This window comes from Manis javanica, chromosome X, assembly GCF_040802235.1.
Source record: "Manis javanica isolate MJ-LG chromosome X, MJ_LKY, whole genome shotgun sequence".
In the NCBI taxonomy this organism is placed as follows: Eukaryota; Metazoa; Chordata; class Mammalia; order Pholidota; family Manidae; genus Manis; species Manis javanica.
In genome coordinates, this window is record NC_133174.1 from 72,668,811 (window position 1) to 72,684,852 (window position 16,042).

The window sequence follows — 16,042 nt, forward strand, 5'->3', positions numbered from 1 at the left end:
GCCCAGGGCTGAAAACCATTGGCAAGACAGCTTTCTTCAGTGATGGAATTATTGTAGATCTGTGCCACTCTCTGAAAGAGCCCTGATGTGACTAAGGAACTAAATATTAAATTTTATTTATTTTTAATTGATTTAAATTTAAATAACCATGTATGGCTAATAGTTACAATATTGGACAGCATAACTCTAAGCTTAAATAACTTGCCCAGATTTAAACAGTAAGTTCCACAACTGGTCGTCTAAACCGGGCCTGTGAAACTCCTGAGCTCATGTTTTTTCCATTATGCCACACTGCCTCATCAATAAAAGTCAAGGTGGATGGGCCCTGTTCTAATAAGTAGAAAATGTAGCAAAGATACTTAGGCATTTTTCAAAGTATACTAACTTTTTAGGTTACTAGTTTATGAGTTAGTCCAGACTGTAGAGCACGAGATCATAATTATCAAGCAATATCAAGCAATGAATTTATTTTATAGTCTACATATTATTATTATTGCATTATATGAGGGTGACTGTACTCTGAGAACATTAGGATGTTGAAAATGTTTCAGATATTAGCATACTTCAAAAGTGTTTTTCTTATATCTAGGGAATAAGGTCTATCAGGTGTTTTAAAAGTAGCTTTTGAATGTTGTAAGAATTGACATCCTTCAAATAATCACTTCAAAGTTTTATTAACAAAATTTCTCAGGTACATGGGAGAGCATCTTTGCTGGTATCAGTTTTAATAAGTTTAACTGATACCTGAAATAGGTACAGAGGAGAAATCTTATTTGATTAGTGAATACCAATCAGGTATAAGAAATCAAAAGTAATATCTTTTGGGAGGCAGGCCTAGATAAATCACTCATTATTGTTGACATGTACTAGGAGGCTTAAAGGGGGAAAAACAGTGAACAAAATTTCTCTTATGAGTATTGAGTCTTCATTTTGCCCTGTATTTCTGTAGTCTCAGTCTAAGTCAGATCTAGTTTAAACAGGAAATTGCTTAACTAGTGCCTGTAGCTTCCATTACTATGCTCAGAAAATACTGGAAAATGTGTCAGTAATGAAGTACAGGCACTATCACTGTTAAGAGAGAACATTTAGAATCCTTTGGATAGTGTTTGTTCCAGTTTTTGCATAATTCCATTTGTGTAAGCCAAAGAGACCTCTTCCCTGTGGATATCCTTTGTTGATTTCAGCAAGCCTCCTTTCTTCTAAAGAATCAAGCTTTTAAAATATTTGTTCCCTGGAAAGTTTTTCATTTGGCCTTGTTGAAGGGATAATCTTTGGGGGATATTTTGATACCTGAGTAAACACTGGAACACTTTGTTCTTAGATCCAGAATTTTTCTGCATTCTTAATTAAAATCAAGTTATTTTCCAAACAAATGTCACTTTTGACAATGTCTGCTTTAGATTAAGCATGAAACAGGTAGAAAGGAATGCATTGGGAAGTTTGGGGCAAAGGATTTGTAATGAAACAAAATTTAATAAATAATGTAAATATAAATTATATTTCAAGACACAACTTGAATCACCCAGTAATCCAGATCACTTTTACCCTTTATTTTCTCCAACAGCATTTATCAATTTGTAATATTCCATATAATTTATTGACTGTGTTTATTGCCTGTCTCTGCTCCACTAAAGCATCACCTCCATTAGAGCACAAATCTTTGTTTTGTTTACTGATGTATCATAAGCACTGAAACCAGGGCCTGGTACAAAGTAGTGGCTTAATATCTTAGTATTTGTGGACTGAGTGAATACCATGATCTATCCCACTTCTTCCCTCAAATTATGTATTCACTTCTTCCCTCAAATTATGTATTCACTTCTTCCTAGTAATTATTATGTTGCTTTGTTCCATATGAAATAGTTAACAAATTCATAAAAATAATATTCTGCCATGTAGTATCAGATGATAATTTTAGGAATTATAACCTAAAAATATAGTAAGTCATTTGGAGTGCTTGAGTTTTTAATAAAGGAAACCCACAGTGTTCCTCAGATCTACCCCCAAATTTATCAGGAAATGGAGGATGGGGGGCTTTTCAATTAAAAATATTTTTTTGATATTTCTTTCTCAGATGGGGATGCTGACAACCATGCCTGCAGGTCTGGTATGTGCATCTATAAGTGTACATGCAGTCAAAGAAGAGGAATCCAAAAAGCAACTAGTGAAACCAGAGCAGGTAACTTGCCTGCAAAAGTTTGTGAATTCTGTAACAAGTATGATGCAAAAGCTATGAGGGTTTTTTTCTTTTTTATTACCTATATTCATGAAAAATGCCTTTGAAGTATTTGTTGGGCACATTCTATAAGTTGAGAGAAATAGTTATAAGGTGTCTGAAAATAAGCACTGTATTCTATTTGACCCAAACATATAAAATCCTAAGTCTAGTAAAAATCAATTGGTGGGTTTTCTTATGGATAATCATTGAGTCATACAGGGTCTTAGTACTTCTAAGTGGTCTGATTTTTCTTTCTTGAAAAATGTATATAGGTACACCTGATATTTGGAAGCCTTACTTTAATAACTTCATTAAGGTCTCAGTTTTGAAAGTGACAATAGATGTTTGCTGGGTTAACCTGTTATGGTACTGTACTTTGCTCTACAGTAGGCACAGTAAGTGGCTATTTATCTTCTACATAAATAAAATTCTGGATTAAAAAACCTGGCATCCCATTCCATTTTTTGGCAGCTCTCATTCAACTTAAGGTCCTTCCTATGTCAAACACAAACCTGTCTCATAGTTCTACCCTTTGTCCCTGTATCTTTTGCATTGGTTCCATATAGAAAAATTCTCATCTCTCTTCCACAAAACAATCTTCAGATGTCAGTTAAACTTTAAGTAGTTTCATTTCCTGGATAAGTATATTAGTAGCTTTAATCATTCCTCATATGCCATAGCTTTGAATTCCTTACTATCATAATCATTCTCTGCCAACCATATCCAGGATGGTTTGTGTTTTCTTCAGGTATAAGTATTTTGACCACTGAAGGGACAGAGGCAGACTCTGACTTCTCTTATTCTAAGTAATACATTTCTATTAATGCTGCCTAAGATCACATTCATGTCTCTATTTATTTTTGATTTGAGTCCTTATGGTCAGCCATGCTTATTATAATCACCCTTTGACCATGACATAGTGAACTTGCAGGTCTGTAAAATTCATTAAACTTTTTTACATGGACTGCAAGTACCCAGTCTGCACTTACTGAAGGGTCCCCACCAGTAAGATGGCAAACTTCCGGCTTCTCTTCGGGGTCCTCAGTTCCCGCCGGTGCCACCTGAAGCCCAATCACCTCTCGCCCCCCTCCCAATCCCAGCACCTAGCCAACAGCCACCAGCCCCGTGGAAGTGACACCTCAATCAATTCATGCCCCCTCCTATATAACCCAGCACCTTTCCCTAATAAAGCGGAACTCTCCGGTGAATTGCTGCTATGTGTCGCGCCTTTCCTTTCATTGGTGCCGAAACCCGGGAGACGGGACACCCCAACTGGGCCCCGTCTTCCCCCGACACCAGCAGCAGCTTGCCCTCGTCCTCTTTTTCCGGCGCTGGCTCATCACACTCACCACTCCTCTCTGGCCTTTAGGTAAGTTTTCCCCCCGGAGTGGGCCACTCTTCCCCGAGCTATCGCAGTGCCATTGACCGTGATCGCCCGGCAAGGCCCTGACGCTCGGGGATGAGGAGGGAACTCTCCCCGCCTCAGGCCTTCACGGCTGCGGCGGACCCTCAGGCCCCTCCCCAAACAGCCATAAATCCCCGCCTCAAGCCTTTATGGCTGCGGCGGACGCTCAGGCACCTCCTCCGACAGTCATAAATCCCCGCCTCAGGCCTTCACGGCTGCGGTCGACTCTCAGGCACCCCCTTCCAACAGCCATAAACGAGGTGACTCCTTTGTGGATGAGAACGCTCCCTTTTCCCCCCCTCCTCCTTCTGCTCCATCCGCCAAAAACGCCTAGCACTAGGTACCTCGTGACTCCGGCACTCTGCCTTCTTAGGGAAGTCTGGGTGACGACCCACACTTCCCAAGAAATTCCGACTCGTATGCGAGTTTCCGCAGACCACCAAGGATCATCGGGGACGCCCCTTGTCTCCTTGTGGTCTGCTTCCAGTCCGAGGATCTCCGTTCATCTTCCCCTGTTTGTCTCCTTCTCTGTCCTTTAGCCATGGGAGCCTCCTCATCCCTCCCTGAAAGTTCACCTCTTGAATGCCTGCTTAAGCATCTGGCTACCCTCTCCCTGATGCCTGATATAAAACCAAAACTTCTCCGTAAATATTGCTCCCAAGATTGGCCGACATACCCCCTAGACAATAAAAACCAATGGCCTGCAGGGGGAACTCTTGATCCTAAGATCACTCGCGATCTTTTTAACTACTGCCAGCGCCTGAAAAAATGGAAGGAGATTCCCTATATCGAAGCTTTCCGCCTCCTCCTCTCCCCGCCCCCTCCCAAGTTCTCCTAGCCTGCAAGCCGCCGCCCCTGCAGAAGCCTCCCGTTCACTCCCTTCCCCTTCTTCTCCTACAACAGCCCTTCTCCCTTCCTCCCCAACCATTTCCTCCCCCATCTCACCTCCTCCACCTTCATTCCCTGCAGATTAAGCCTGAGCCTTTCAGCCCCCCTTTAACTAGGTCCCAGGGGCCTCCTCCATCTTTGCCCTCATCACCTGTTTCTCCCCTGTTAGGGACCGCCTTTGTCTTCTCACATGTTTGTAGAGAGAATGGGAAAGCACCTCCCCCCGTGTCTGAACGCAGCATGGGAAAGCACAAGCTAGAGAACAACTGGTGCAGTCCTTAGAAGTTATCTGTCCACAAAAACATATCTTGCCAAGACTCCTCACTCTGAAAATAGGGAGACCTTGAAGATGTGTAGAAACACCGCCCCTGCTTCTAAATATGCCCTTCCCCGACTTGTGGATGTGGCAGGAATGGAGAACAAAGAACATTCTCTTTACGCATTCCATAAGCAATTAACTAGAGCCCTGCTGCAGCTCAGTTAGTAGAGCATGGGACTCTTAATTCAGAGTCATGAGTTCAAGCCCAACTAGAGCGGCAGAAGCAAGCAGCTTAGCTGCTAGCTGGCGACATGTGGGTCCGATTCTATCTTTCTTTATTTTCTTTGCCCCCCTTCTGCACTTCAGGACCTGCTCGACTAGGCACGGCTAGAACACGTCACTCCCCCACAGACTGAGCCAGAACCCTTCAGTCCCCCTCAGACTCAGTCCCGAGAGCCTCCCAAAATTATCGCCCCCCTCCGGGAAGTAGCAGTATCCGAAAGCATCGTGCGCGTTCACATCCCTTTCTCCTTAAGAGATTTAGCCCAACTAGAGAAACGCCTAAGTTCCTTTTCCACTGATCCCATGACATACATCAGGGAGTTTCAATAGACCCTCCAGTCTTACAGCCTCACGCATCATGACATTTTCATGCTCCTGGCCAATACTCCCCTCCCTGAAGAGCGTAGACAAGTTTGAGACTTCGCCCAAACGCACGCTACCGAAACCCACAGGACTGACCCCACCTATCCCCCTGGCCCCACTGCTGTCCCCGAACAAGACCCACACTGAGATTATAACACCGCCATGAGTCTCCGCTCTAGAGATATTTTTGCCTCCTGCTTAATAGCAGGTCTGAAAAAGGCAGCTTGTAAAGTAGTCAATTTTTAAAAGCTCCAAGACATAATTCAAAAGAGAGACGAAATCCCCTCTGAGGTCTTAGACAGACTCACTCAAGCCCTATTACAGTATACCAGCCTGGACCCAGAAACACCTGAAGGAAGACAGGTCCTTATGACATACTTCCTAGCTCAAAGCTACCCTGACATTAAAGCTAAACTCAAAAAGTTAGAACAGGGCCCCGCTACCCCACAGACTGAGATCCTAACAGTGGCCTATAAAGTCTTCCATAAGTGGGAGGAGGAGAAAGAACGCCGTAAACAAAAGGCTGATCAGGCCAATTTCCAGATGTTGGCCCAGCTGATAAAACCACAACCTGGGCGCCCCTCTACAAACAAGCCCCCCCCAAGAGCTTGTTTCAAGTGCAGAAAAGAGGGACATTGGTCAAGGGTATGCCCCTCCCCCAGATCTCCTACCACCCCATGCCCCAGATGCCACAAAAAGGGCCACTGGGGGTCTGATTGCCCAACCACCCGAAGGGGAGGCTGGACGAACAACCCCCATCCTAAGCCCGCCGTAGTGGGGCTGGCAGAAGAAGATTGATGGGGCCCAGGGGCTTCTCGCCCGACCATTTCCATCACCAAACAGGAGCCCAGGGTTACTTTAACAGTAGACGGTCACCCCATCTCCTTCCTCCTAGATACAGGAGCCACCTTCTCAGTCTTGTGAGAATACCGGGGCCCTACCACACCAGCCATTACTCCTATAGTCAGGGTAAGAGGTAAACAAAATTTCCCATTAACCCCCCCCCCTTTATGCACAATCCAAGACAATCCCATACCTTTCTCCCACTCCTTCCTGGTTATGCCCCAGTGTCCCATCCCTTTACTAAGATGGGACATCCTTTCCCTCCTCCACATTTCCATAACTATATCCACTCCCACAGCCCCCAGTACTCCCTTTCTGATGGCCCTTATAGCCAACAACTCTCCTCTACCAAATGAAAGCTCCGGTTCTGCCCTCATACACCCTGTAAATCCCCAAGTTTAGGACATTACAAGCCCCTCCGTGGCCCTATGTCCCCCTGCCTCTATCAAATTACGTGACCCCTCTCAGTATATCTGTCAGGCCCAATAACCCCTAACCACTTCAGCCCTCATAGGCCTCCAATCCATCATTCAAGATCTCTTAAACAAAAATTACCTCAGACCCACTCACTCCCCATTTAATACCCCCATATTAGCTGTTAAAAAAACCAACAGATCTTTCCGTCTTGTCCAAGACCTTTGCCTCATCAACATAGCCGTTGTCCCTATCCATCCCTTAGTTCCAAATCCATACAGTCTTTTATTGCAGATCCCTGCCTCAGCATCCCACTTCTCAGTCCTAGATCTCAAGGACCCATTTTTCTATCCCTCTAAACCCCTGCACCTGGACGGACCCATACACAAGACATTCTGAACAACTCACTTGGACAGTTTTGCCACAAAGCTTCTGAGATAGTCCCCATATTTTTAGACAGGTCCTAGCTCAGGACCTCAAACAGTTTCATCATGATCACTCCAAGTCCACCTTATTATAATACATGGACAATCTTCTACTCTGCAGTCTCTCGTGAGAACAGTCTCAACTTGACACTGCCTCCCTACTTAACCTTCTAGCTTCCAGAAGTTACCGAGTATCCCCCGTCAAAGCTCAAATCTCTTCCCCTCCTGTCACTTACCTCAGATTCCTTCTATCTCAACAAAGAAAGTCCATTACCTTAGACAGAAAATAGCTCCTCTCTGACCTGCCTGTTCCCAAAACCAAGACAGAAATCCTTTCCTTTCTAAGCCTGGCTAGATATTTTAGAGCGTAGATCCCTAACTTCTCCCTGCTCCCTGTTGGCAAGACCCCTATACGACCTCAGCAAGAGCCCTCCCTAAAAAACCATTATCCTCCTCACCCCGACACTCCTTCATTAAGCTCTGTCAAGCCCTTGTGGAAGCCCCAGCTCTCCATCTTCCTGATTTGTCGAAGCCCTTCTCATTATACATTCATGAGAGGTCCAGTCAAGCTCTAAGAGTCCTAAGCCAATATTATGGCCCATCCTTTGCCCCAGTAGCTTATCTCTCCAAGCAATTAGACCCCACAGTTCGGGGATGAGCCCCCTGCCTACAAGCATTAGCCGCTAGACAGCTCTTGCAGAAAGAAGCTCATAAACTGACATTCAGGGCACCCCTTACCATTCTGTCCCCACATCACCTAAAAGATCTCTTAACCTACAAAAGTTTACAGGCTCTCCCTCCCTCCCTCCAGACTCCTGACCTTACTGTCCTCTTTCCTCCAAAACCCCGTTCACCCCCTTTGCCATCCATACCCGAATCATGACTTTTTCCTCCTTTACTGCTCTCTTGCTTTTTTTCCTCATTCCTATTGTCTTCCCCGCCACCCCAGCCTCCTTTGTATGGCAATTCAAAGTCAGACAGACTTACACACAGCATCAAACAAAAGTTACTGCCCTCATTGCCACACCAGACTGCCCTCTGAAAAGCTTCTCTGAGCCTTTATACCTCCACTTTCCTCCCTCCACCGAAGTGTTCACTAGCAGCTACCCTTATTCTCCCTACCTCTGCTTCCTCTATGACCAAAAACAAGCCTATTGCAGGTGATAGCCAGACACCTACGGGGGATGTCCCTACCGGTCTTGTGCAATTAACTACATGAGTAACTTCCAGTACCCACAGTATTACTCTTCCAACCGTTTCATGAAATATCCCAACGGCTCATTCTCCTTATCAATCCCAGATCCCTGGGACTCTCGATGAGCTGCCAGAGTCACAGCCTCAGTTTACTATGGGGGGGTCCTCGACCCCCACAGTACCCTTCATATCTCTCAAAAGTATGTTCCCTCTCATTCCCAGATATCTCAAGTTGCATCATATATCAGACATTCCAAAAAAGTCATTATCCAAACTCTTGACGGCGCCTCTTCATCTTCTTATCCCCGCCCCTCTTCCCATTTCTCCTACTCTTCATTACAGCTCATTCAGGACACCACCATCTTTCTCAACCACACCCTTAACACAGCCAATAGTTTCTTGTGCACATCACTACAGCGCCCACTGCTGGCCGCCGTGCCCCTTAATATTTCCAACTACTCCTTCCATGCAGAAGGACAACCCCTCTGCCCCCTGGCAGACATACCCCTATGGGAACCAGAATAGCAGATAATCTCACCATCCACCACTGTGTAGGCCCAACTCCACCCCCCTCCAGCACACTTCACTGCCTCTCTATCTACACCCCTACCTCCAGCTCTAAGACTTTTACGCAACCGGGACACTTCTTTTGGTGTAATGGCAGCCTTTTCAACTCAGTGCCTCTCAACTCCGATACACCCTGCATTCTCGTCACCCTAATCCCACAGTTTACACTTTACAGCATGGCAGAATTCCTTGAGCTCCAACCTCCCTTGCCCTCGCACACAAAAAGAGCTGCTTTCCTTCCCATCATGGTCAGTAGCTCTTTGATCACCTCAGCCATTGGTGCAGAGTTTTCGGGAGAAGCCTTGGGTCACTCTCTATAGGCAGTTAGAGATCTCAACGCCAAACTTGAGGGAGCCCTGACATCCACTGCCGATTCTCTAGCCTCTCTCCAAAGACAGGTCACTTCGCTAGCTAAAGTCACCCTTCAAAACCGGCGGGCCCTAGATCTGCTTACAGCCGAGAAGGGCGGCACCTGCGTCTTCCTCTGGGAAGAGTGCTGCTATTACATCAACGAATCTGGCATTGTAGAAACTGACATTACCAAACTCACCGACCTTGCCTCCAGTCTCCACTCTGCTTCCAATTCCAACCCATTCTCGTCAATACTAACAAACCCCCTCCTCACCTGGCTCTGGCCCATTGCAGGCCCCATAATAATCATTCTTCTCGCCTGTCTCTTCTTACCCTGTATAATAAAGTTCATCAAATCCCAAGTCGGAAAAATCTCTAATCAAGCTTTCAACCAGCTTTTACTCAGGAACTACCAGCTTCTGGCCACAGAAGATCCCTCACCCTCATGTGACCTCCTCACCTCACGCTGAGATGGACCCCTCTCTCCACTGGAAACTGTTCCTGGAAACAATAGCCGCAGACGCCTGGCTCCTGACACCCATATCCTCTTAGCCAACCTATGGTTATAGGGAACCTTCATTGATTTCCAAACCTGAAGAAGTCCACATCTACTCGTCCTTACTGCGGGGAATCCTATCAACCCTTTCCTCCCAATCCTCAAGCCCTCACTCCCTTCTCCGCCCCTGTTCAGTAAGAAGCAGCCAGAGAGAAAGCAAAGTCCACAAACCCATAGAGGAGAAAGGGGGGAATGAAGGGTCACCACCAGTAAGATGGCAAACTTCCGGCTTCTCTTCGGGGTCCTCAGTTCCCGCCGGCGCCACCTGAAGCCCAATCACCTCTTGCCCCCCTCCCAATCCCAGCACCTAGCCAACAGCCACCAGCCCCGTAGAAGTGACACCTCAATCAATTCATGCCCCCTCCTATATAACCCAGCACCTTTCCCTAATAAAGCGGAACTCTCCAGTGAATTGCTGCTATGTGTCACTCCTTTCCTTTCATTACACTTATGGACCTTTCAGACTCAGTTGCAGGTACATTTATGCCCATTTAGCTTTCATCCTGTTGATCTAGTCTTATCATTCCAGCATGTTGCTAATTGTGGTTACTGATTCTTCTCACCATTGTGCTTTTCAATCTTCTCCAGACTCGAGTTACCCTTAAGATTTATCTGTATACTTAGAAACGTATATTTGAATCAGACAGTCCTGAGTCTGAATCCTGACTACATCACTGACTAGTTGAATGACTTTGGACAGAATTTTTAATGGTGGCATATTCTCTTGTATAAGTGTGCCAGTATCAAATGTACAATTTCCATAAATTTGTGGAATTTTAGCATATTTCCAATTACTTTGCTATTGTAATCAGTGCTTTGTCAAAACATCTTGATATAAATCTTTATGTACATGTTTAACTCCGGGGGTAAAATATGTTTCCAGCCCAGGGCAAATTACCTTTGAAGCTAAAAATCAGTCAAACAGAGAGATAAAGTGGGAGAAACCTGTTTCTTGCTTACAAGCAGTTGTCCACTTCTGCTTGCCTGTGTCTCTTGCAACCTGGATGCAGAAAGGGACCCCACCCATCCTCTCTGGTACAGATATGCCTTCACTCCCCCTTATAATCACCTGTTGATATGGAGATGGACTACTTCTTTCCACCCCTTGTAAACACCTATTGATATGGAGATACACTAAGGCCAGGTGGGAGATTCTGGAAATACTGCAATTTTACCCACAACATGTGTAACTATTTTCTTAGAGTAAATTTCTAGAAATGCAATTGTAGGCCAGAAGGCATGAAAATTATTAACCCATTGCCAAACTGTCATGTATAAAGGTCTTATTCATTCCTTTATTCAACAAAAAATCCTGAGCTTCTCTTGTATCTGTATGAGACATTATTTTAAGCACTGACTAAATTTTTGTTTCTTTTGTTCTTTTGTTACAATCTAGGGTCATTCACTTCCTTGTACACTTGATGACCCTCAGAATTCTTTCTCCTTTCTATTCATCTTAGAGAAATGATATTTTTAAGCCTCCCTTGATACTCCCATCTTTTGGAAGGCTCAAACTCTAGATAGGAAGATAAGTAACAAGCATCTGTCCCTAATAGCTGAATTCACATATTTGTAAATATTAAAATCAATGTGCGCTCTTTACCATAAAATGGTATACAGAGGAATCATTGGTATTTATTATATATGCAAGTACATTTTAAAAGAATTTAACGGAATAACTTACTAACAAAGTTGGTTGCCAGCTAAGCACTAGGGACTATTCACAAAGTCAGGATCCAGTTTTTGAGGAACTTAGCATTTCTGAAGGAGTGAAAATGTCATTTTCATGCAAAATTTCCAGGTATTTTTATTGTGTAAAGTGAGTTTTGCCTCTGTTTAAGTTTATAATAAAACCTCTGCTAAATCAAAATAGTTAAAAATGAGTTATTCTGGTTAATTGAATCTTTTGGAAAACTTGACGCTCCTCAGAAAATCCTTTCTAAGTTCGACTCTTATTGTTAAACATCTTTTTAAAAAAGTATCAAGAGGCACAAAAATATCAGTCGTAAGATAAATTGGTCATAGGGATGGGCATGCAGCATGGATAATATAGTCAGTGTTTCTGGAGCATTTTTCTTTGTCGACTGATAGTAACTGTGATGTCGGGGTTTTTGTTTGCGGAGCTGAAGAATGAGCTTCACAGTTAAGGTGGGAGAGCAAGGTACAGGCTTTTATTTAGAGATAAAGTAAAAGGACAGAGCTCCCGGCTCATGCCAGAAGGGGACAAGAGAGTCTGTAGTGGTGCATTGTCTAGGGAGTTTTATAGGCAGTTGAGGATTTTTCGAGAACATGAAAAAAACTTAGGGGTGGAGACTTGTTAAGTGGTCCCTGAATATTAAAAATTAACTGTAAGGAATTTCTTGCCTTGATTTCTCTCTGGGACACTGGCGCCTTGGTCTGGAAGCATATCAAAAGGCTGCTTGCCCAGCCCCCAAGGTGGGCTGAGGTATTGTCTACTTGCTAAAGAATCTTGCCTCTTAAACTTCCTGGGTGTTAAAATGCAATTTTATCTTTAAGATGGAATTCTTCCTGTCTTTTACCATGTCGTCTACAGCTGGGTCTGCATGATAAGTTAGTTGCTCAGTTTGCAAAATCACCTTGTCAGATCTGAAGGAGGAAAGACAGCACAGAGACCTGGGCCTTTTAGCATGCTAAAGTGAATCTTACACATGGTTACAAATGATTAGCATAATAAAACATGTGCTACTCTTCTTTATCTGGGGAACATTAACTGATGTCACTGAAGAATGATTCTAGAGCTCAATGTTTAACATAGAATTTTAGTAGGGGGGTTTCCTTGCATGTAGTTACATTGCTCTGACTGCAGATATCCTGCCCTGCTCCCTCCGGAGGCCCTCACCCTGCTCTGCCTACATCCATGGTCCCTGTGTGAATTTGACTGTAAGTGCATATATATATTTCTTCCCAGTCTACTGTTCTACTGGTCTGTATGTCTGTTCTTATGCCAGTACCATACTGTTTTGATACTACCACTGTGTAATATGTTTTGAAATCAGGAATTGCGATGCCTCCAGCTTTGTTTTTCTTGCTCAAGACTTGCTTTGGATATTTGGGGTCTTTTGTGTGTCCATGTGAAATTTAGGATTTTTATACTGTTTATGTAAAGAATGCCATTGGAATTTTGATAGCAATTACATTGAGTGTATATCACTTTGGATAGCATGGACATTTTAACAATATTAATACTTATAATCCATGGACACACAATAGCTTTCCATTTATGTGTCTTCAATTTCCTTCATCAGTGTTTTATAATTTTTAGTATACAAATCTTTCACCTCTTTGATTATGTTTATTCTTAATATTTTATTTTTTACTGCTGTTATAAGTGGAATTGTTTTCTTAATTTTTTTTCCAGATAATTCATTGTTAGTGTGTAGATATGCCACTGATTTTTGTATGGTGATTTTGTATCCTGAAGCCATACTGAATTTGTTCATTAGTTCTAACAGTTTTTGTTAAGTCTTAAAGAGTTCTCTATGTATATGATTGTATCATCTTCAAACGATCATTTAACTTATTCCTTTCTGATTTTTATGCCTTGTATTTCTTTTTCTTGTCTAATTGATCTGGCTAAAACTTCCAGTACTGTGTTGAATAGATGTTTTAAATGTGGACATCCTTGCCTTGTACTGGATTTAAAGAAACATTTTACAATTTTACCCCATTGATTATGATGTAAGCTATGGGCTTTTCATATATGACATTTACTAAATTGAGGTAAGTTCCTTCTGTATGTATTTTGTTGAAATTTTTTCCTCATGAATAGATTTTGAATTTTGTCAAATCCTTTTTCTGCATCTATTGAGATGATAATGTGGTTTTTAATCTTTCATTCTGTTAATGTGGTCCTTCATATTTATATGCATATGTTGAACCACCCTTTCATCCCAGGGATGAAACCCACTTGTTCATGTTGTATAATCCTTTTAATGCACCATTGAATTTGGTTTGCTAGTATTTTGCTGAAGATTTTTTCATCTATGCTCACTAGGGATATTGGCTTGTGGTTTTCTTTTTCTGTGGTATTTTTGCTTGGCTTTGGTATAGACTGATACAATAATAAAATGAGTTTGAAAGTGTTTCCTCTTCTATTTTTTGGAAGAGTTTGAGAAGAACTGTCAGTAACTCTTCTTTGAATGTTTAATTTATCGCTGAAGCCATCTGGTCCTGGGCTCTTCTTTCTTGGGGTATTTTTGATTACTGGTTTGATTTCATAATTAGTTATTGGTCTGTTTGGGCTCTCTATTTCTTAATTTATTCTCTGTCAGTTGTATATTTGTAGGAATTTATCCATTTCTTCTAAGTTATCCATTTGTTGACACATATTTGTTCACGATTGTCCCTTATGATCTTTTGTGTTCCTAAGGTATCCATTGTAATGTCTCCTCTTTCATTTATAATTTTATTGGACTCTTTTTTATAAGTTTAAGAGTTTGTTGATTTAATCATTTCAATAAATACTTTTATCATAAGCCTTTCAAATATGCTTGAATGCTCATACCAAAGAAGGAAAATACTTTAAGGCACTGTTTCTGAACCATTTTGACCCTTTGAGGATTTGATGAAAATTTAGGTACTCTTCCTAGAAAAGTGCATACACAAAATTTTTCTTACAATAGGCCATAGGTAATTAGCCTATTCTATAAATTGTTAATCTAATTTATACTGGGGTATAAATGAAGAATCAGTAGATTTTGATTGCGATAGAGGAGAATATGAGAACAGGTAATAACTTACACAGTTTGGAATTGGACAGCACAAAGAATGAAAATGCTGGGGATATAATGGAAAAACGTATAAGTAAGTAATTTTGTATACTGTTAACACCCATGCATCTACAGGTATGCTATAAAGGAACCCAGGGAACTTCCCCACCTGCTGTGTGCCTGCTTTTTATACTTGAAGTGCACCCTTATTATAAAATATACACCTCTGACCTTCCTAACTACACATAGTTACCAACATCGTGAATTTAGAAGCACTAATTCCTTAATCCCAGTATGAGTGCAAAGTGTCATCTAATGGTAAAACAATATTTATGCTCTATTACTGGTAAAGTTTTGCCAAACCTGCACTGTCTCATGTTTCTTACTAGTAGATCAAATCCAAAGCTATTAATAATCTACTTCCCTTGCTGTTGATTTGTAAACTTGATTCTTCCAAGCTATGTCTTTATCAGACTTTCTTGAAAGTTGCTACACCCTGAACATAAAAGCATACACACACACACGTACATACATATATACGTATATACACACACATGCATGTATATATTTATTTACCTAATATATATACATTCTGCTTTTTTGTTCAGGGTATATATATATATATTATGTATATATATATAATATATATATAATATGTATGTATAGTTAAAGGAAATAAGTCCGTACCTCATCAAATGTTTCATAGTTCTTTTATGCTTTATTATTGTTTTTACTAAATATTGATTAGAATCAAAAGGCTGTCTAATCAATCTATGAAAGTTATAAAAGAAATTTTAATAAACAACCATGTACCTACCACTCAGTTTAAAGGAAACACCAAATAAAATCTCCTGTGTGCTCATAATATTCCCTATCCATTCGGAGATAAACACTGCCATGAATTTTCATTTGCCCTCTTTCTTTACTTTTTAGTTTTACCATGTATATCTGCATTGCTGAACAGTATGACTTTTTGTTTTTACAAGTGTTTGCATTGAATATTGATAGAAATTTACCGGCATGTAATTTTATACGTCTTACTTTTTTGTTATATAAATACCTTTGTATGTGCAATGTCGCTGAAGTCAATAAAAGTTTTTCCACATAGCTGTAGTTGATATTTTTCACTAATTTATAATATTTATAATATTTCATTGTGTGAGTATAATCTAACTTAATCGCTCATTCTACTGTTGACAGACATCTGGGTTGTTTCTGGCTTTTTACAATTAAAGTGTTGCTATGAACATTATTGTGTATGTCTCTAAGTATATAGTTGCAGTAGTTTCTCTAAATATACCTAGGGGTGGAACCAGTAGGTCATGCAGTATGTGGCATCTTCAAATTTATTATTATATGCCAAATTATTTTTCAAAGTATATGTGCCACTTTATATTCCTACAAACAGTGTATAAATGTTTAGGTTATTGTATATTCTTGTCAACACTTGATATCATCAGACTTTAATTTGAAAAACTGGTGGATTTAATGCTATATTATTGTGTTTTTCATTCGCATTTCCATGTTGCTAATAAAGTAAAACATCA

The 16,042-nt window shown here is 41.5% G+C and overlaps 1 protein-coding gene across 3 annotated transcripts in view; it reads left to right on the top strand.

Annotated features, from left to right (window-relative positions):
* The window catches only part of APOOL (apolipoprotein O like), a 109,075-nt gene that overhangs the window by 41,306 nt on the left and 51,727 nt on the right, over positions 1-16,042 (top strand). For all 3 annotated transcript variants that reach the window (XM_073228169.1, XM_073228167.1, XM_017658959.3), the window contains exon 2: positions 2,075-2,179. In XM_073228169.1, coding sequence (XP_073084270.1) covers positions 2,075-2,179 — 105 coding nt within the window. The remainder of the gene's footprint in view (positions 1-2,074; positions 2,180-16,042) is intronic.